This window comes from Rhinocladiella mackenziei (genome assembly GCF_000835555.1).
Source record: "Rhinocladiella mackenziei CBS 650.93 unplaced genomic scaffold supercont1.7, whole genome shotgun sequence".
Lineage (NCBI taxonomy): Eukaryota > Fungi > Ascomycota > Eurotiomycetes > Chaetothyriales > Herpotrichiellaceae > Rhinocladiella > Rhinocladiella mackenziei.
In genome coordinates, this window is record NW_013550598.1 from 1,846,841 (window position 1) to 1,866,858 (window position 20,018).

Genomic DNA, 20,018 nt, shown 5'->3' on the forward strand with positions numbered 1-20,018 from the left:
CTGCACGGTCGATACCTCGTGCTGACTAAGGTAACAAACCAGCGCCCATAGGCTTGGGTGGGAACCGCCCATAAGCGGGGCAGTTGCCCCCCGGCTTATGGGCGGTTTCCCCCCGGTTCATGGGCGGTTTCCCCCTCCGGCTTATGAGCGGTCCTCCCAAGCCTATGGGCGCTGGTTTGTTACCTTAGTCAGCACGAGGTATCGACCGTGCAGGGGATCTCTACACAAATCCGGCTGTGTAGGCCACAATAATTTACAAAGTATACAGAGAAGCTCAAAATGCACGGTACTTATCTACCAAGGAAAAGGGAATCAAATGTGTTTATTGCTTCGCAACCACCTATAACGGGGAGAGTTTAACGCGTCACCCCTCCACAGCTACGCCACTTACTAGTGTTTTCTCGCCATCGCCGGGCCAACGGCAACAAGCTCTGTTAGCGCGGTGTACAGAATAACAGGATGAGAGCGTTAAGTGTACAGAATAAGGCGAGAGAGAGGTGGTGGTGTACAGAATAAGGAGAGTTGAGGCATGGTGTACAGAATAAGCAGGTTTTCCGGTGTACAGAATAACAAAAGTTGGTGTACAGAATAATACCCCCCATGCGTCGAGGCTTTCCCATCACGTGTTATCACGTGATGGCCAACCTGGGATGGATGGGCATTCTCTACCGCTACGTACCACCTTCCCAGCACCTACACATATGACGACAAGAGAAGTTGCTTGCAACAACGGATGCGTCTTGTTGTTCTGTCATTACAAAACACGCTGGCCGTGAAGAATAGAAGAGGTGAGATCAAACAGAACAAGAGGTTAGACAAAGGCGGGAACCGAGAAAGGTTTCCCCCTTAGAGGGTATATCGGCCGACCCGGCTTCTAATCAAAGCGAACTGTCCTTTATTCGATTTCAGAGCCTCACCACACCGTCATCGTCTTTGGTCCTTTCCGATATCAAAAAGGAAAAACATTTATACTAAGCATGTCAATACCAATATCGGCACTACTTACTAATAGTGGTCCCCTTGCCTCTCGAGATCGATGGTAAGCCAACCGACACTCTCTTCAGGCGCCGATACCTGACCAACATTAGGAAGTATCTTGACAATGTCCTGTCAACCACATCACCATATGCCGGAGAAGAATTTGTACCAGGTGAAGAGACGATCAACGCTCTCGAGTCTTCCCGAGTCTTGGTGATCGGCGCCGGTGGATTAGGTTGCGAGATCCTAAAAAATCTGGCACTATCTGGGTTCAAAGACATCCATGTCATTGACATGGACACGATCGATGTCTCGAATCTGAACCGACAATTTCTCTTCCGCCAGGCCGACGTGGGTAAATCAAAAGCTGAGGTCGCCGCCGCGTTCGTCGAACGACGAGTTCCCGGGGTCAAGATCACGCCTTACAATGGCAAGATCCAGGACAAGGACGAGGATTACTACATGCAGTTCAAGCTCGTGATATGCGGCCTGGACAGCATCGAAGCCAGACGCTGGATCAATGCCACTCTGGTCGACATGGTCGACATGGAAAACCCAGAGTCTCTAAAACCGCTCATCGACGGTGGCACGGAAGGGTTCAAAGGTCAAGCTCGTGTGATTCTACCATCTCTCACCTCCTGCATCGAATGCCAACTGTCTATGCACGCGCCACGGCCTGCCGTACCATTATGTACCCTTGCCACCATCCCGCGACAACCACAGCATTGCATCGAATGGGCCCATACCATCGCTTGGGAAGAACAACGGAAAGGCGAAACCCTCGACACCGACGACCCGGAACACATCATGTGGCTTTACACGATGGCACTGGCACGAGCAAAGGAATTCAATATTCCCGGCGTCACGTACGCGATGACGCAGGGTGTGGTCAAGAACATCATCCCAGCCATCGCGTCGACCAATGCCATCATGGCCGCCGCCTGCTGCAACGAAGCCCTCAAGATCGTCACCTCCTGCGCCCCCTTTCTGGAAAATTACATGATGTACACCGGTGACTCGAACGAGTCGGGCCTGTACACATACACCTTCGCCGCGGAGAAAAAGGATGACTGCCCTGTCTGCGGCAACCTGGCGCAAAATATCACTATCGACCCAGAGATCACACTGGTAGAATTCTTAGCAAGCCTCGCAGAGAGAGCGGAAGCACAGTTGAAGAAGCCAAGTATAAGGACGGAGGCGAAGACGTTGTATGTTCAGGCGCCGAAGAGTCTGGAGGAGCAGACGCGGCCGAATCTGATGAAGAAAATGAAGGAACTGGTCGGTGATGGGGAGGAAGTGGGTGTTTCGGATTCTGCGTTCCAGATCTCGTTCAAGTTCCGGCTGGTGTTTAAGCAGTAGGAGTGGGGGATACATTCGGTCAAGGGCCTGCCGAAGCTGGTGTCGTGGAAGGACGGCTGTAATTGACGATGACGAACGGCAGACTAAAACTCCGGTCCATAAACAGATCATGGACAGGCCGAAGAGAATAGAACCGAAGCCACTCTAAACCACCACGATTTTGATTTGGCACTCCGAGGCACCTAGCAGTGACAGAGAGCCCGTAAGCGCCTTGGGATGCTTTGAAACGCCGTCCCTTTCCATGTAAGCATCTGATTTCCATCGTGAGCCAGCTAAAAAAAACCGGCCAAGTCGTTGCGCTAGGATCACTTATTTTTCCATCTCATCTAGAGCCCGAAGCAGCCTCATGGCCTTGAACTTCAACACATTAACGCTCTCCAAGAACAGCATGTCACTAGGAAACTGGCCTGTACTCTCGACGTTGAAGATGAAGTGATCCTGCACTCGTCCCAGCTTGACTTTGTCCTTGAATTCGTCGTGTCGGAGACATTCTCGCGACACGGTATCTCGCATGGGATCTTTCACGACAGCTTTCTCGTCACCTTCACGGCCGTGGTAGGCGGAATTGCCGGACGAGGCGTCCGATGGCGTCACGCGTTCAAGATCAATAACGCCTGGTGGGAAGCATTTTTGAAATTTCCTCGCGTCGGCGCCAAGGATGGGCTGGGTGATAGTGATGGTGGGGAGGAGTCGGTATGTTGCGGTTGCGACAGGGCTGAATTTGGCATGATCACTTCCTTTCCCCAGATGTGCATGCATGATCATGTCGAGCTCTTGACCGGGTCGTAATTTTGCGATCAGGATGTCGGGACTGACAGGCTCTATCGGTCCATCGGCGAAACGAGCTTTCTGTTGACCTTGGACGATCCATTTGATGTGCCGTGAATAGACGCTGCTATTGATGTACTTTTCCTCTGGCTCGGTGGCCTTCTTGTCGGCGTCGGGGTTTCGTTCGCACTTGACCTTCAACTCTAAGACGACGGTGTTATAGTCGGTTCGCTGATTGCCGTCAAGACCGAGTTCGGGGTTGGGTTCGATGAACCACTTTAGCCATTTTAGACCCTCAATACTGCCTTTCAAAGGGATGAGACCTAGCCGGTGAGCGAGGACTTCGTCTGCGATGACAGAGGTGTTATTTTGGACGTAGACCATTTCGATGGCTAAGGTCGGGATTTCGGCGAGGAGAATGCGGCGGAAGGCATTCGCGAGGGAGGCGTCGACGCCGACGAGAGAGAAGGTAGCTTCATCTTTTTGGTTCTGGTGAAAGATGACTTTCAGGAGCTTCCTGAACTTGGGGAGAGACCATGAATGGTCTTCACCAGCATGATGGCCGGGGAAGTCGGTCGAGGTGATATTAGTGACGGTTTCGGAGCCAATGCCAACGATCTGGAAAATTGCTCAGCAAACTGAGAAATCTCAACTAGTGCCATTACTCACCTTCCGCCTATCCAGGTTGTTCGGCGAGGGCAGGACGGGAGCCATGAATAGATTTACAGACCAAAGAGAGACGCAAAATTAAAGGTTGAACTCAGGCACTCGGGCTCTCTCCAAAAATTTTGGCGGGGAGAAAATGTCCGCGCTCATCAGCCAATCACGGCGAAGGGGATAAAGCTGCACTAAGCACGAAAGCTGTCGGTTGATCTCATGGACTTCACAGGGTGTGTGGTTCAAAACGCACACTTTCATCGTCATTTGCAGCCATTGATGCTGTCGACCTCGAGGCATCAGCTCGAATAGAATTACCGTCAGCTTTTCTCCTGGCCTTAGGCCGACATTGACGATGGCCGCATCGTTCGTTCGAGCTGCAGGTCGTCACTCCGCCAAACGACTTTGCCTGCGACCGAGCTTCCAAACCGCCTCAAGACCGCCGCCTCTTCTCTCCCGTGCCATTTCCACCGGCCCCAGGCAAAATCCTAACCCTGAGGCTCCCGGCGGTCCTCTCAGCACGACTCTAAGCCCGACTGATTCCACATTTAGCGGACATGCCAGCGAGTCCCCCGACACGAACTTGGGCGATCATTATGAAACCAAAAAGATTCGCCATTATACCGTCAATTTTGGACCCCAGCATCCTGCTGCACATGGTGTGCTGCGGCTCATTCTCGAGCTTAATGGAGAAGAAATTATCCGAGCTGATCCTCACGTCGGATTGCTCCATCGAGGCACGGAAAAACTGATCGAATACAAGACATATCTGCAAGCGCTGCCGTACTTTGATCGATTCGACTACGTCTCGATGATGACCAACGAGCAATGTTTTTCCCTCGCAGTCGAGAAGCTTCTGAACATTGAAATCCCTGAGAGAGCGAAATATATCCGGACGATGTTTGGAGAAATCACTCGAATTCTGAACCATTTGATGTCGGTTCTTTCACACGCTATGGATGTTGGTGCTTTGACTCCTTTCTTGTGGGGATTTGAAGAACGAGAAAAACTTATGGTATGAGGGGCGCCGTTGTTTCAAGTTCATTTATTAAATGATGACAGGAATTCTACGAACGTGTGTCCGGTGCTCGACTCCATGCTGGATACGTTCGCCCCGGTGGTGTCAAAGCAGACCTTCCGCTCGGCTTGTTGGACGATATCTATGCGTGGGCCACTCAGTTTGGAGACCGTATCGATGAAACCGAGGAGCTTCTTACCGATAACCGGATCTGGATCGGGAGAACCAAGGGTATTGGCGTCGTTTCGGCCGCAGATGCTCTAAACTATTCATTCTCCGGTGTCATGTTACGAGGATCGGGTGTTCCTTGGGATATCCGGAAGAGTCAGCCATACGATGCATACGACAAGGTCGAGTTTGACGTCCCAGTGGGCCAGAATGGCGATTGCTACGACCGATATCTGTGCCGTATGGAGGAATTCAGACAGTCTCTGCGAATCATTCACCAATGCTTGAACCAAATGCCTCCTGGCCCCGTCAAGGTGGAAGATTACAAAATTGCTCCTCCTCCTCGGGCCGCTATGAAGGAGAATATGGAAGCACTCATCCATCATTTCTTGCTCTTCACCAAGGGATACACGGTCCCTCCGGGTGATACTTACAGCGCCATTGAAGCGCCCAAGGGAGAAATGGGTGTCTACCTCGTGAGCGACGGCAGTGAACGTCCATATCGATGCAAAGTCCGAGCCCCAGGTTTCGCACACTTGAGTTGTTTTGATCAGATCAGCCGCGGCCACCTTCTAGCTGACGCGGTAGCCATCATTGGTACGATGGATCTCGTGTTTGGTGAAGTCGATCGGTAAAAGGATTCAAGGAGAAGGAAGAAGAGGCCTCAAGGCTGTGAGCCACCACTGGCACGGCCTGAAGATGATCAGAAAAGGGAAAATAGGGGTGGTAGCTGGGCATCCTGTGTACATATGTCATACTCTGCTAGAGGCATGCAAGCGGATCCTTCTGTGTCCAAGACGAAACTTCGAGTTTTTTGTACGGCAACCCTTCGGATATTAACAAAAAAGAGAGAGAGAGAGAGAGAATCATACCTAGAAGGACCGCGGGAGGAAGATCAGCTCCTGTAAGACCGCGATTGAGGGAACTCGTCATAGGGGAATAGCTTGGTATCGATGATATTCCTCGTTCGCAGCCCCTGCTCCTTGGTGTTTTCTGCCAAATCCCAAATCCTCATGCCTGCTCCGCCACAAAATTGGCCCCCATTTCTCAAGCGAACAGGAGCTGGGCAAGCTCCATTTACTCCCTTTCCACCAGCCGTTACAGTTAACAAAATCAGATATTGCCCGGATTTTATCAGCCCATTCTTGTCCTTTTAACTACTGCCTTTCTGTCTTGAAGTCTCGTGTCCGTCTACTTCTCAGTTGTCAGTCCGCGAACACTACCCCGCAGTCGCAAGATACTACCAAGAGCGGCCGCGCTGATTGAATTAGGAGCAGGACAACAATCGCGGCTCCTCGAGTTCTACATTCTTCGAATCCAACCCTTTTCTTTTGTCCCTCTCAGTGGTCGGGGCGGCTTGTCGAAGAGTTGGAAACATCTGAAGGAGGACACACTCAGGCTGTGCCTGACCCTCGCAATCATGAGTTCTCGTGAGTGATCCCCTGTTTTTCTATGGAGGATTGATCTTCTATCGCCTTTGCGGCAGACAGATCGCATGTCTCTGGAACCTAATCAGAGGCTGTTTGTCCTGCTGTTCTCTGGCGGTGAGACTATCTGGGTTGAACTTTTCCTCGACTGCCGCCACACGGGAGACCTCCGACCGGGCTCAAATGCTAACGTTTGAATTATAGTTAGTGGCATGCTGAACAAGCTGCAAGGCCAACCTGATAGCTACGATAAGAAGGCCCAGTATCGATTTGGAAAAACACTAGGAGCGGGTACATATGGTATCGTCAGAGAGGCTGATTTCAATGGAGAAAAATGCGCGGTCAAGATCATCCTCAAAAAGAGCGTTAAGGGCAATGAGCAAATGGTCTACGATGAATTGAAGATGCTTCAGACACTCAGTCATCCTCATATTGTCAAGTTCCAAGACTGGTTCGAATCGAGGGTGAGATTGGGCTTGAGTGCTGGAAGAATCTGGGCTTGGGCTGACTTTGATAACAGGACAAATTCTACATTGTGACTCAACTTGCTACTGGAGGCGAACTTTTCGACAGAATTTGTGACAAGGGCAAGTTCACGGAGAGGGATGCCTCACAAACAATCAAGCAGGTCCTGGAGGCCGTTGATTATCTTCACGGTAAAAATATCGTTCACCGAGGTGAAAAGACCCATGCGTTCTCTCGAGGTTCGACCGAACTAATTAATCGCAGACCTCAAACCAGAAAACCTTCTCTATCTCACCAAAGACCCGGATTCCGAACTGGTTCTTGCTGATTTTGGTATTGCCAAAACTCTCGACAGCCCCGGCGCAGTCTTAACATCCATGGCGGGGTCATTTGGCTATGCTGCTCCCGAAGTCATGTTGAAGCAGGGTCATGGTAAAGCGGTTGACATGTGGTCTTTGGGAGTCATCACATACACCCTTCTCTGCGGCTATTCTCCTTTCCGATCCGAAAATTTGGCCGACCTGGTGGATGAATGCAAGAGTGGTCGCATCATCTTCCATGAAAGGTACTGGAAAGATGTCAGCAAGGACGCCAAAGAGTTCATTCTTTGCCTATTACAACCAGATCCCAAACGACGAGCTACCAGTCAAGAAGCCCTCCAGCATATCTGGTTGACCGGTGAGACCGCATCAGACCACGATCTCATTCCAGAAATCAGATCCTACTTGGCGAAGATGAAGCTGAAGCGGGGTATCGAGTTGGTCAAGCTGGCGAATCGAATCGATGCTCTAAAAATGCAAGAAGACGAGGATCCAGACTCTCCCGACGCAAACGATATACCTGCCAATGCACAGAACGCCGCTGGATTGGCTGTCAAGAACCATGTTCGAGGGGTGTCTCCAGGCCGTGGGCTTTCGACAAGTGAATCCCACGAAAAGAAATCATTGAGCAAAGCAGCGAAAAGTGCCATTTTCAGAGAAGTGGTCCTGGCAAAGGTGAGGGAAATGAAGGACAAGGAGAAAACAGACAGGCTGGTAGCCGAGGCCGCAAAGGAACATGAAAGAAGAAAGAGCTTCTCGGGACAAAAATGAGACGGTGGAACGATAGGAAATGTTCGAAGTCGAATGAACCGGCCCCTATGGACGGGGAGCAAGGTCACGACGGCCCAGCGAGCCAAAAGGATATGATATTATTTACCACACGCAACAATCGATACCCTGATTGACGACGATGGTCTTCGGGTTTGTGCTGCAACACGTTGATGATGACATTAGCTTTTGCCAAGGGTTCCTTGACTCATCCAATAGCCTTAGCGGAAAATCGCATCGGTAGTGTTTTGCCAAATTCATCATGGATTCAAATAAGCAGATCGAAGCGCGTATTGGCCTTCCCCACCACGGTGTCCGCTTGACCATTCACTCTGAGGTGTACAGTACGCAGCGCTCCTATCAGTGATGAAATTCTCCGTCGGATTCAATTCAACCGACTGCCAAACCCACAGCACCAGCCTCTTTTGCGTGGATCATTCTCCGTGCAAAACGTATAATAAAGCTTCAACTCACAGAGCACCCCTGAAAAGTAGTCGTTTGAAATTGAGGGAAAGGTCAACATTTGCATTGAAATAGCCCGAGCCGCTCCCTTTTATTCCCAATTGGTTCTTTCATACTTACAGCAAAGCCGTTTGCCAGCCTCGGTTCACTCGTATTGCCTTTGGGAAAGGACCCTCCGAGACATATATCATGGACCCGTTCTTCACGAACAGGGTATACGCTGTCGCTGGTGGAGCGTCAGGCATCGGCTTGGCTACGTCAAAGGCTCTCCTTCGCTACGGTGCAAGAGTCTCTATCGGCGACATCCGCATCCCAGACAGCCTACTGGCTGAACTGGCTTCGGGGATCTCAGACTTGAGAAAAGCCGAAGACATTATTTTCCTCAAGACTGTCGACGTTCGCTCTCGACACGACGTGGACAGCTGGATTGAGGAAACGGTGACCAAATTTTCCTATCTTGACGGCGCGGCGAATCTTGCGGGTACAATTCCCAAGGATCACAACATCGGATCAATCGAGACGGTGAGTGATGAGGACTGGGACCTGGTGTTTGGCGTCAATGTCTACGGCGTCATGAATTGTCTTAGGGCGCAGATGAAGTATATCGGCAAATTTCCTGGCAGGACAGGCGGTAGTGTGGTGAACGCAGGGAGTGGGCTGAGTTTGGCAGGCAGAGAGCGAACGCATACCTACACGGCAACGAAGCATGCGGTGCTTGGGTTGACGAGGTGTGTGGCGAGAGAAGTGGGTGAAAGAGGAGTCAGGGTTAATTGTATCGCGCCGTAAGTGGCTAACTTTACCCTTTTCTCTTGCTCTCAGGTATATTTGTGTGTAGAAGCGACATCAGCAAAGATCCAGGAGACATGTTTGCTAACCGTTTCGTTTCCCTTAAAATAGAGGCTTCACCGAGACCCCGTTGATGAAGCAGTCGCAGTCGATAGAGGGTTCCGCGTCCAAGGAGGATTTCTCGACTACGGCGCTAGGGAGAATGGCGCAGCCTTCTGAGATTGCGGATACGATTGTCTATTTGCTCAGTGATAAGGCTACGTTTGTGACGGGCGCTGTGATTTGTGCGGATGGAGGTTGGAATTGCTAGGGAAGGGGGAATTTTAGCAAAAGGGACAAGGTGGATATGAAATAGAGTAATCGAATAGTTGAGGTGCATTGACAAGCAACGAGACCATATTTTTGAAATTCGGGGGGCCCCCCAACAAGATGTTGTCGTGGAAGGAACTGCCGAGATTCAGCCGAGAACCGAATTGACCGACGACCAAATTTCCTCCCGATTTCAAACCATTTTACGAAGAGTCATTCTCTCTTTCACGTTTGGGCGTGGGAGGGAGGGCAATGTTCTGCTAGCATGATCGCACTGCGCGCCATTTGGCGTGCCTCTCAGGCCTTCGCGGCCTCGAAGACATTCAGCGTCACTCCCCGACATTACTCCTCCGTCCCTCCACCGGCGCAGGAAGAAACCAAGAGCGCCCTGTCCCCCCGATGGCTCTCCGATACCAAATCTCGGATCGGGAAATGCATTACCTTTGGCATGTCCGAGAGTCTGGTCAACGAAGCTGCCCAGATCCTCCAGATCCTCGGTCGAGATTGGCGGGAACTGGTCGCTGGCAGCGAAGGCTACTTGACCGACCCGAAAAGAGCAGGTTTACATCGACAGAACGTCGTCTGGGGAGAACAAGACTCCATGGGCCACGTCAATAACGTCATGTATGTCCGATTCGCCGAGAGCGGGCGCTGCAATTGGATCCGTAACTACAGCAATCGTTTCGACCCCGTCCACAAGCGGGCATGGGAAGAGCTGTTGTCGTCCCGCAGCATTGGACTCATTCTCAGGAGTATCACAGTCGATTTCAAGTTCCCTATGACTTGGCCCGATCGGATCTCGGTGTACCACAAGCTGCGGTCCCGTCCGGACGAGTCCACTGAGTCCTTGATTCTTGATGTTTTGATCATGTCTGAGGTCCGCCAAAGGCCGGCGGCTAGGTGCCTGGAAGATGTCGTGGTGTACGATTATCGAGTGGGCAAGAAGAGTACGCTGGAACCTTTCATGTTGGAGCAGCTCAAGAAGACGTTTGATCTGCAAGAGGTGGCAAAGAGAGAGAATTGCACAGCGGTCCGGCAGATAGAAAGGCGAGTAAGGAATTTAGAGAAACAGTCGTGGGATAGACCGGATGCAAAGGAAGACTTGGGGAGTGCCCAGGCCCAATCGAGTTCCTGAGTTATGTGATTTGAAGGACAAGTGCCGGCGAGGAACGCCAGGAAACCTCGACAAACCTGAGAAGATATTTAAATACCCAAGTCCGATCAAACTTCGTCCAAGTTGATACGTTCAGCAGTTGAGTGAGCGCTGTCATCAAGAGCTTCCGTATGGGAAATTGTGACGAATATATGGGAACAATATGAGAGATCGGAAGCAGAGGTGAAAGGGAATGTCCATGAGAATTTGGGAAACGAATGACCGCTGAGTTATGTGAGTACAACGCAAGATATTGACAACTCGGCTTCCCCCAACCTAATCTTTCTTTAACCTTTGCTGGCGCATATTCTAAAGCCCTGACAATGCCTAGTATGAGTGTAATACTGCAGAGGTTCTCCCATAGTTGGATTCTTGCCGCCACATTCGAGATCACTACCAAAGGAGCTTGATCATTTACCGACTCAGTCAGAAACCTCTTCATATTCATGCAACAGACTTTCGCCGGCCGAAGACCTTCTTCAACCTGCTACCAGTGTTTTTGGTCTCTATTTTTGGCGCAGGTTCCGGTGCCGGAGTGGACTTGCCCTCGACGACGGTGCTCAGCGTTGCCGCAACAGATCTTCTCGGCTTCTTGGATCCCAACTTGTCCAAGTAATCGTCCACGGTCTTGTTGCCGTAAAATCCGTTCAATTGTTCTCCGCTCTCATAGTACAGTTTCTCGTAGGCAAACTCCCGTAGAGCCTCAAGGTAGGCTTCTCGAGATGGAAAACCTCGGTGGCTCTGATCAGCGACGAGAGTATCGATAGAGGCAGCGGAGAAGACACTCGGAGGTCGAGAAGGAGGGGGCAGGATAGAGCGAACTTCAGATGTCCGATTGAAAGCCGACATGTTGATTGGATTGAAGTTGGTAGTTGAATCTGATCGTTGAGGATTTGGGGAGTCGACGTGAAATGACATGGGTAGCACTTTGCAGGGCGTCATCGGTCATGGATAACGTCGGGTGGTACCACGCACACCCGGTAGCCCATATTGCCCGTGGCAAATAAGCACTTATGTATGACCCGCCGGCATACCTTATCCTTGCTTGTCGAAGAATGTGTGGCCGGAGGACACGGCTTATCGACTAAAGAGCGCTAGCTGCGGGCTCTAGTTCTTATAATTGGAAAGCGAAAGAGAACCCGAATAGGCGCCCGAACTCTTTACCACTGGTTCGGTTTGGAGACAGGAATGGACCCGCTCAAAGCCTGCAGGACCAATTTTGGCTCTATGTTCGAATAGTGGTCAGGGTGCGCAACTTCGATTCCAGGTGGCATTCTTTTGTCCGCTTCGCCAAACAGGAAATCATCGGGCTTCTCCTCTCTCGATCATTGATGGCTCCGAGATTGGTTCCTTAATACCATTCTTGCATAATGACACAGTGAAGCAAATGACACAAAACGATCAGGGAAGCAAAAGACACCGTCTCCGATCATCACTCCGAGTCTGGAGGGGACTGTGCTTATTTAACTGTTGCCTTCCTTCGACGGCAGTCTGCGGGTGGTTCAGTATTTGCGTTAAGTTTACAGCCCGCGATCCTCGAAAGTCTGCTATCACTGGGATAGCAACGAGAAAGAGAGGCGAGTATAGCCCGCCGGAAAGTTGGGCCTCTTTGCCGTATCGGCGACGAGCAGAGCCACACTCATATCTGTTCGAACCAATTCAATCGTCGTCTTACTCTCGCCCTCATTCTCGCTCCTAATTCTCTCTGCTCGCTTCTAAGACTGTCGACACTGAATGCTGGACACTGGACACTGGACACTGGATATTGGACACCGTCGGTCTCGCAGTCTCATCCTCCTCCTTCTCCCCTGACCTGCTCACCAACCTGCCGGGCTTTCGTAAGTGCACAGCTATTGGGAATGATCCTGGCAGGTCGCTGATATGACACAGAAATAGATGTTAACCGATTAGCCGGGTTGCACTCAGCAACGTCGAGGACTCAGCTGCGCAAGGATATGAGCCTCGTAAAAAAAACCCTTTTCACAGTTGATAGATACCTATATGATGAGTGCATTTGGCACAGCCAAATGCACCAGGACAGAGTCGACAATCCATTCATTTGATTAGGCCAACAATAGATAAGGGCGTAGCTCGCCAGAGAAGCAGAGCTTTTCCGAGTAATTTATTTTCGTCTTACTCTACGGCGTCCTTGTCCTCGCCTTCGCTCTCGTTCACACCTCCTTCTCATATTTCCGGGGTGTCGGTCTGGACTAGGCTGCCTTCTTGGGCCTTTTCGCAGCTATTCGTCACCCCTCTCCGTCCAGGAGAAGCTGCAGGTCGGAGTTCGCGACCGGTACAAAGTTGAGAGCGTTCCCGAATGGAAGAAGGGGATAGGGAGGCTATACTACAAGCACTTGCCAAAGCGGATGGGGCGCGTCAATTGAGACCTGTTGTCGAAGTTGCAGAACTTACTGTGATACAAGGCAGGAGGTGGCAAACAGTTTTCCCGTATACGAAGATATAAAAAAAAAGGAGAAAAAAGAAATGCCTCCAACAAGAATTGAACTTGTGATCTTCGCATTGAAGCATGAAGAAGGGAATTCTTCCAGTGGTACAAGTGCGACGCTGCACAGAATCAGCCTGAACTTTTGAAAAAGGTACAGTTGAACGCTCACCGTTACCACTGCGCCATAGAGGCCAATTTTGAGTATAGTCTTCGGAATTAAAATATTAACTGCACATTTTCCTTGGCCGAGCTTGGCAGTATTGTTCAGTCGGCGTTACTTCGGTAACCCGACGCGGTCTTTAGCAGTCCACGAGTCACGTGCCTGTACAATAGTACTCGACGACGGGAGTTAAGAGGCAAGTATAACCAATTCTTGAGGAGCCTGATTAGGCTTTCCTCTATGGGTCAGGGAGCGCTCATTGAGGCTCACCGAAGGCTCACCTTAGCCCCAGGTTAAAGCGGCCTTTGCTCCCCACCTAGGATCAAACCGTATATGGCAATTAGGTTTTTCGTTCGCGAGTAATCCAGGTATCAAGGGTAATTTTCGTCGGTGGGGTTGACGCACGTGACTATCGGTCTGCGGTTCTGTGACTATAGGTGGCCCACGTGACCCTTTTGACGGTCTGCCAAGGTTTGTAATGACCAGGGGTCTTCGAAACACGCTAGTAACCCTCAGATACTATATAGTCAGACGGTCCCTCGGACCTCTTCAAATGCCAACTAAGTCCTCCGTGAAATCACAGTTCCAGGCACCAGAGGCCCAAAGTCTGCGCGTTGGTAAATGGCTAAATAGTCCCTGGAGCAACATTAGACCGAATCACGTGCCGATTACTCCGCCGACGAAAATTCCCCTTAATACCACAGTAGTGATGAAAGAGCAAGAATGCGGACACAGCGGGGCACTGCCCTCCAATAAATGCGAGTTGAGTGCTAATCGAAACGCCAATGGAATGCCAACCCTTCGCCAATGCAACGCGTTCTAGGCAGGCACGTGGAAGGAGCCAAGGACTGGCTGAGGGGCAGGAGAAGGTACTTTGATCTCGACGACCTCTGCCACTGACTTTCCACTACCTACATGAGTACTTTGACAAGACACAGCAAGTTTCACTCTGTACATTTCAACGACAGTTTCCCTCAACCCACTTGAAGGAAAGCATGCCAGTATCGACGTCGACATTCGGGCGACTCTTCCGGCATGTCCTTCAACTCCGGCTCGGCCTCCTCTTTGTCCCAGGCAACATATTTGACCACGTATTCCGCCAATCTCTCCTTTCCTCTCCTGGCGGCCGATTGAACCAGCATACCCCTAGATCTGATTTGAAAGGGTCGTCGGCGTCGGTGTTGACTTTAATCAGAAGCACAATGCCACAATACGATGGACAAGCGGTCGCAGTGAAGGCATTTGGCGATATTGGCAACGCGAATTCGCGCCATGGGTTGAAGATGTTACCGTCGGGGAGTGCTTATCGAGGCTCTTGCCTGTCCCTTCCCGGTATCGGGCTTAGTACGCTTCAGGTCTCCGAATAGTGTTGCGTCCCAGTGAGTAGTCTCGTTGACTCGTGTGATCATCCTTCGAAGCGATTCGTCGGCAATCTCATCCGTGTTGTTGAAGTCGACTTCCTCCGAGGTCGGGGCCTTGCAGTGCAGAGGGCTTGGTGGATATTTCCCTAACTGTGCGCGTGCGATAATAATGGTATCGCGGCATTCGTACTCTGCAATTGCGTAGGCAACAATTTTAGCCAGAGAAGCATTAGCGTCGGACGCAGAGGTGAAAGAGGCGGACGTCGACGTCGAGTTTGAGTCTGAATTTGGATCCTCACGCTCAGGATCAAGAACATTGTCGAGTCTCTCTGCCAAATCACTAATATTGGTACTGTTCCTGTTGCTCTTAGCGATCTATCGATCTCGGGAGAAAGTGAGGCCGAGGCCCTCCTTGGGTTTGTAGACGCGACGTACTCAGGACTGACAAAGTCAGCAAAGATGTGACATCTGCTGACTTGGATCGATGCAGTCGGTCTCTTTTGCTCTGCAGATGTTTTATGGTGATTAGTGAATGAGATTCAAGACGTGGAACGCGAGGGCAGTGGTGTTTGTCTCCGAGAGCGAAGTGAAAGATGTTCGTTGCGCTATAGGTGCAGTATACGCGGTTCTAAAATGGGACCTGCTGCGCTGTCCGCAGAGAAGACGCTCTTCTGAAACCATTAAAACGCTGGAGTTTGCCAATGGAGGCGGAGATCCTTACCAAACTGATCAAGTTTGCGGAGGAACATGGCGCATGCCAGACGAACACGAAAACAGAGAGACGGTAAACTGGAGAGGCACAGGAGAGCCGTAGACGTTTGAAAGTTGCGCCAGATGTCTTTGCTGTTCGTGAGATTCTCTCAAACTAGGTCGAATTTTTCCTGTTGTCGTCGTAGATGGTAGGTAGCATAAACATAAGCATATCCAATCCGTCCGTTTCTATACGTTCAAATGGCCTCAAGCCAAAGCCAAACCAAAACGCCGAAGAGGAAAACATTCTAATCCTCAGCTTGATGACTGCGCTTGATGCTGCCGAATCTCTTCTTCAATCCACCGCTCAGCCTTTTACTGATACTTCCACTTCGATTCATTTGACCTTCGCCATCGTCCCAGCCCTCAGAAGGGATGGCACCACTGCTGCTTCGGGTTCGGCTTTTCATTTCGATACCATTACCGTTGGTCTCGACCTTTTCGTCACGGATGCTGTGGTCCTTGAAGGCCTTTTCGATGCTATAGCTAGGCTCACCTTTGCCTTTGACATCGTTGGGGTGATATTGGACGCCAGGCCAGCGCTTATAAGCACCACCTTCAGGTCCGCTTTCGATCATCATGTTATCGCCTTCCTCATAGCAGTAAACATTGCCATTACGATCTTGATTCCCCGGTGCATAGGCCGCTACTCCGTCAAGAGGTCGATGGCCAATCACACTGTCCATAATCTTTTCTTTCGGAGTGGCTTTGAGAGCTTCCGCGTTGGAGCCGGCCAGAGCTGCTAGAGGTGAGTTGGAGGAATTGTTTCGAGCAAACAATGTGGCGTCATAGGGTCCTCCGTGATGCCAGGCCGTACCTCCGCTATGATCCAGCTTATCAATCGTATCGGGTTGAATGTGATGCTTCCGGGTAGAATGACGAGATCGGTCTGCAACAGCTTTCTCTTTGGTCAATGTATCCAGTGGGCGATGTGACATATCGCCCGGATAGCGTTCGGATAAAGAGCTGCCTCTCCGACGGGGTCCTGCCGGTCTACCTTCCCCAAATGCCTCTTGCCTGTGGCTGGGAGAACATGGCGATTGTGGAGAGTACTTCGCCGTGGGTGAAGTGGCAGAAGGTGGAGGTGAGGGGTATGGGACACCATTGCTGCTGCCATTACCGTTCAGCGATGCGCTACGCTTGACCTCGGTGGTGGTTGTGTTCGAGATCGAGCTCTTTCGGTAGGTATTCGTCTTTGAAAGTCTTCTCCCGGGAAGAATCTTTGGAGGAGCCTTGACCGGAGCGACAGTGACGCCCGGCCGGAAGGTATTGCCTGGGCCATCTTCCTGAGAAGGCTCGGGTTCGTTCAGAGGATCAAGAAGGTATTTTGAAGCCTAAGGTCGCAGCTATCAGCCTTGCACGCGGCTAATTCATCTGCAAACAGGCACGTACCCATTCTTTGTCGCTTGAGGACTCCATCGTTCAAAAATCTGGTATGATGAGAAGGCCGCGGGGAATGAATTTCGGGTGGTCAAGAGGCCGTCATGAGATTCGAGAGAATAGGAAGAGGGGCAAAGATGTGATTTGAGCAGGTCACGGAAAAAGCAAGAAAATAATACCCTCCACATGCACAGTGGAAATACGAGATGACTTTGATCTGTGGATAAGGAAGACAACAATCGTCGGAGGATGTATGGCGGGCTGGTTGCTCATTAGGCTGGCCGTTGGGCTGGGTGTTTAGCAGCAACAGGGATTCCGGGATGGGGGGAATGTCATGGTGGATGTGCAAGTGGATTTGGTGAAGGTTCTCCCCAAGGAACTATCCTCAACTCATCCATGGCGCAGATGGTGGAGGTCCAGCGCAGGCAAAGGCCATCGGGAGCAACCAACGTCATTCGGCCAAGCACTTCGTAGCACATTCTTCCCATTCCTTTCTCAAGACACTCTCTTCACCACCTTTTACATATCAGCCCTCCTATCAGCCCATTGTTCCGCTTATCCCGGTCTCTGATTTGCCTCTGATTTTGTGCTTCGGGCTGGAGACAAAGCCCAGGATCGGAGCGGTGGACCAGACGAGCACATATTCCAAGGGACCAAACTGAGACATTGTCCTCGTCATCATTTTCCCGTCTTTCTCCCGTGTCCAACTCAAATATTGGACCCATGCTAACGTGCCCCAGGGGCCCTTTCTATCTCCGATCGTCAATTGTCTCCAAGGATCTCAACCTGCTCTACGCGTCCGTCCCCCGATCTACAGTCAAGGGCATCTCCGGCCACCCGAACTGTGACATTCGCCTTGGCAGGCACCAAAGCCTTGTTCAACTGAACTCGATCATGCTAGTCGACTATTCTGACTCGAATTCTGACAGCGGTGAGCCAGCCAAAGATGACCAACAGAACAATCGTAAACGAAAGGCTGAGGACGGTGAACCGACACGGCTCAAGTCCAAGCAACCTCCGCCATTACCGACTGCATTTCACTCATTGTATGCAACCAATGTACGGACCTCTGCTTCGGACGACCCCATTTTGCATGCAGGTCGAACGCGTCAGGTTCCCCATGTGGTAGGTAATTGGCCAACCCACGTTTATCTCGAATGGTATCCTTCGAAGACCGAACTTGCCACACTCGACGATGTGATCCAAAATACAAGCCAGGTGTTTGATACCAGCAGCCATTCATTGGCCGATTCCCTGCACAGCTGTCTGCGCTCAGATCCCGGGGCACTGTTGCCGCTTCACATCAGTCTCTCGGCTCCGCTTGTTTTGAGGACGGAGCAAAGGGAATTGTTCCACCAAAGCCTCGGCCAGAGGTTGGTCCGGAGCCATGTGAAGCCGTTTACTGTTCACATTACCGGCCTTGACTGGGTTGCGAATCACGACGAGACGAGATACTTTCTAGTATTGAAACTGAGCAGGCCCGAAAATAATGACCTTAACAAACTCTTGTCATTATGCAATGAGACCGCTCAGGAATTCGAGCTCGCACAGCTTTATAATGACGAGAGCATCAAATCACGGCAGCAAATGGTCGATAAAACGGATGCGTTCCACATCAGTATCGCATGGACTCTGCAAGAGCCTGATAAGCAAGCTCGAGGACGCGTAATCGACCAGGAACAAGATCCATTACGGGCTCTCAAGGTGAGCTTCTCTCTTCTCAAGCTGAAAATTGGCAATACCGTGGCCGATATTCCCCTGGCGAAAGGTCCAAAAGGTTTGAGGTGAGAGAAGTTGATGAAGTTGTGCTCGTATCCTCGCTTGCGACGAATATACCAGTGCAAGTCCAAGACCACATCCCTCAATCCCGTTGATGAAACAGGACCCGCCGTGGCCTATTCATGCACAACTACGCATATGTATCACCATCCATGTCTTCCTGCCTCTCACCACACAATGGTAAAGGGAGTCACGTCGGCTTCTGATGTCTTTAGTTGTCTCCTACTCCATCGTGTACAGCTCTCTCGGCAAGCCCCCAATCTCGCGGAATTGAATGGGTTCCAGGAAACGTTCTCTCCGCACTAGATAGATGGGAGGACGAGCAGTGCCCGGTTTGGATTTGCACTGAATATCGCCTGGGCTGGCGAAAGCTCGATCGTGTGCAACCCTCGATGATCGAACCTGAGACTGAGGGCCTGGAGAAGGGGGTGCAAGAACTTCAGGTCGTATCCTCAGCCACAATTGGAAGAGTCCGTCGAGTTTCCATGGTGTTTGATGCCCACTGGCGGACTCTTGTTGGTTTTGACAGATGAAATAGTTCCACCACAGCCCGTAACTCCTAGCTCTTCAACATTTTATTCCGCTTTTCTCTTCGCTTTCTTCTTTCCACCAATTTGCTGTGCATCTTCTCTGCCATTTTCTCATACCGCTCTTTCTCTTCTTTTGCCTTCCTGCGATCTTTGATGGTTTGAACTCTCTGATTTCGCTCTTGATCTTTCTCATCTCGCATCTCCTGTTCTCTAGCCTTGGTTGCTTGCGTGATTTGGTCCAGCTCTTTCCGTTTGGCGTAAGAAGTCCGTCCGGCCATGGGGCGGAATGGTTTCTTCGGGGTATGCCAGTTCTTGCCTGTTGAGAGTCAATTCAGAGTGAGAGTAGATCGTGAGGAGTGAGAGATCCTATACCATTTACCCTCATCCCATGCTTTTGTGCTGGTTGAGGTAAGGATTTTGGGGTGGCAGATGCCTTGGACTGGGACGTGCCTTCAGCGTTTGAAGACTGGGTCACCGACATGTTTGTGGTTCTTCCTTCAATTGCTTCTTGTAAGTCAAAAATATCCAGGTGAACGATGCTGAAATCTGCAGCAAAATGGTGGGCTAAGCAAAATTACTTTATCGTTATCTTAGCGCAGATCGGGTCGAGCAAGACCGCGCGGTCAGTCACAGTGACAGTCACCGCAGTCTTGTCATCGGCCTCCCTCCCCTTCAATTGTTAAACCCCTCCACTACCTAAGGGGAGGGGGAAAAAAAAAAAAGGGTCGCGACATCGGTGCAGTTTTGTGTCTCCCAAGCATTCTAGCATGTGTTGGCGGGTCTTCATGAACCATCCACCTCCTTCGATGTTTAGAATGGGATCCTTAACTCTTTAGCTTTCGTCTCCTTCCGAGATCTTCACTCGTCGACGTGCAGAGGAGACAGCTGCGTACAGAATCCTGACCGCTACGACACCGCTCTTCGGAAAGGCCTTGCTCTTCTCTCAGAGGTGTGCCTCGTACACGTCACAACAT

The 20,018-nt window shown here is 50.9% G+C and overlaps 11 protein-coding genes and 1 non-coding gene across 12 annotated transcripts; 6 read left to right on the forward strand and 6 right to left on the reverse strand.

Moving 5' to 3' along the window:
- Positions 1-977: 977 nt before the first annotated feature.
- Z518_09465 (uncharacterized protein) lies at positions 978-2,337 on the forward strand (the record flags this gene model as incomplete). Its single annotated transcript, XM_013413421.1, has 2 exons — positions 978-1,039; positions 1,089-2,337. 2 exons carry the CDS (start codon positions 978-980, stop codon positions 2,335-2,337), a joined length of 1,311 nt encoding a protein of 436 aa, XP_013268875.1.
- Positions 2,338-2,646: 309 nt separating this feature from the next.
- Positions 2,647-3,819, reverse strand: Z518_09466 (uncharacterized protein; the record flags this gene model as incomplete). The annotated part of the gene is made up of 2 exons (XM_013413422.1): positions 2,647-3,723; positions 3,775-3,819. 2 exons carry the CDS (start codon positions 3,817-3,819, stop codon positions 2,647-2,649), a joined length of 1,122 nt encoding a protein of 373 aa, XP_013268876.1.
- A 298-nt stretch (positions 3,820-4,117) lies between these two features.
- On the forward strand, positions 4,118-5,583 carry Z518_09467 (NADH-ubiquinone oxidoreductase 49 kDa subunit, mitochondrial; the record flags this gene model as incomplete). Its single annotated transcript, XM_013413423.1, has 2 exons — positions 4,118-4,777; positions 4,825-5,583. 2 exons carry the CDS (start codon positions 4,118-4,120, stop codon positions 5,581-5,583), a joined length of 1,419 nt encoding a protein of 472 aa, XP_013268877.1.
- Positions 5,584-6,587: 1,004 nt separating this feature from the next.
- Positions 6,588-7,931, forward strand: Z518_09468 (calcium/calmodulin-dependent protein kinase; the record flags this gene model as incomplete). The annotated part of the gene is made up of 3 exons (XM_013413424.1): positions 6,588-6,839; positions 6,896-7,052; positions 7,105-7,931. 3 exons carry the CDS (start codon positions 6,588-6,590, stop codon positions 7,929-7,931), a joined length of 1,236 nt encoding a protein of 411 aa, XP_013268878.1.
- Positions 7,932-8,579: 648 nt separating this feature from the next.
- Positions 8,580-9,486, forward strand: Z518_09469 (uncharacterized protein; the record flags this gene model as incomplete). The annotated part of the gene is made up of 2 exons (XM_013413425.1): positions 8,580-9,172; positions 9,288-9,486. 2 exons carry the CDS (start codon positions 8,580-8,582, stop codon positions 9,484-9,486), a joined length of 792 nt encoding a protein of 263 aa, XP_013268879.1.
- A 264-nt stretch (positions 9,487-9,750) lies between these two features.
- Z518_09470 (uncharacterized protein) lies at positions 9,751-10,620 on the forward strand (the record flags this gene model as incomplete). The annotated part of the gene is made up of 1 exon (XM_013413426.1): positions 9,751-10,620. One exon carries the CDS (start codon positions 9,751-9,753, stop codon positions 10,618-10,620), a length of 870 nt encoding a protein of 289 aa, XP_013268880.1.
- Positions 10,621-11,082: 462 nt separating this feature from the next.
- Positions 11,083-11,487, reverse strand: Z518_09471 (uncharacterized protein; the record flags this gene model as incomplete). The annotated part of the gene is made up of 1 exon (XM_013413427.1): positions 11,083-11,487. The coding sequence occupies one exon, from the start codon at positions 11,485-11,487 to the stop codon at positions 11,083-11,085; it is 405 nt and encodes a 134-aa protein (XP_013268881.1).
- Positions 11,488-13,123: 1,636 nt separating this feature from the next.
- On the reverse strand, positions 13,124-13,276 carry Z518_09472. Its single transcript has one exon. It is a non-coding gene; the product is annotated as a tRNA-Leu (tRNA).
- A 1,254-nt stretch (positions 13,277-14,530) lies between these two features.
- Z518_09473 (uncharacterized protein) lies at positions 14,531-15,354 on the reverse strand (the record flags this gene model as incomplete). The annotated part of the gene is made up of 3 exons (XM_013413428.1): positions 14,531-14,963; positions 15,041-15,110; positions 15,327-15,354. The coding sequence occupies 3 exons, from the start codon at positions 15,352-15,354 to the stop codon at positions 14,531-14,533; spliced, it is 531 nt and encodes a 176-aa protein (XP_013268882.1).
- Positions 15,355-15,603: 249 nt separating this feature from the next.
- Z518_09474 (uncharacterized protein) lies at positions 15,604-16,774 on the reverse strand (the record flags this gene model as incomplete). Its single annotated transcript, XM_013413429.1, has 2 exons — positions 15,604-16,689; positions 16,748-16,774. 2 exons carry the CDS (start codon positions 16,772-16,774, stop codon positions 15,604-15,606), a joined length of 1,113 nt encoding a protein of 370 aa, XP_013268883.1.
- An 855-nt stretch (positions 16,775-17,629) lies between these two features.
- On the forward strand, positions 17,630-18,523 carry Z518_09475 (uncharacterized protein; the record flags this gene model as incomplete). Its single annotated transcript, XM_013413430.1, has 1 exon — positions 17,630-18,523. The coding sequence occupies one exon, from the start codon at positions 17,630-17,632 to the stop codon at positions 18,521-18,523; it is 894 nt and encodes a 297-aa protein (XP_013268884.1).
- Positions 18,524-19,073: 550 nt separating this feature from the next.
- On the reverse strand, positions 19,074-19,525 carry Z518_09476 (uncharacterized protein; the record flags this gene model as incomplete). Its single annotated transcript, XM_013413431.1, has 2 exons — positions 19,074-19,360; positions 19,417-19,525. 2 exons carry the CDS (start codon positions 19,523-19,525, stop codon positions 19,074-19,076), a joined length of 396 nt encoding a protein of 131 aa, XP_013268885.1.
- Between the last annotated feature and the right edge of the window lie 493 nt (positions 19,526-20,018).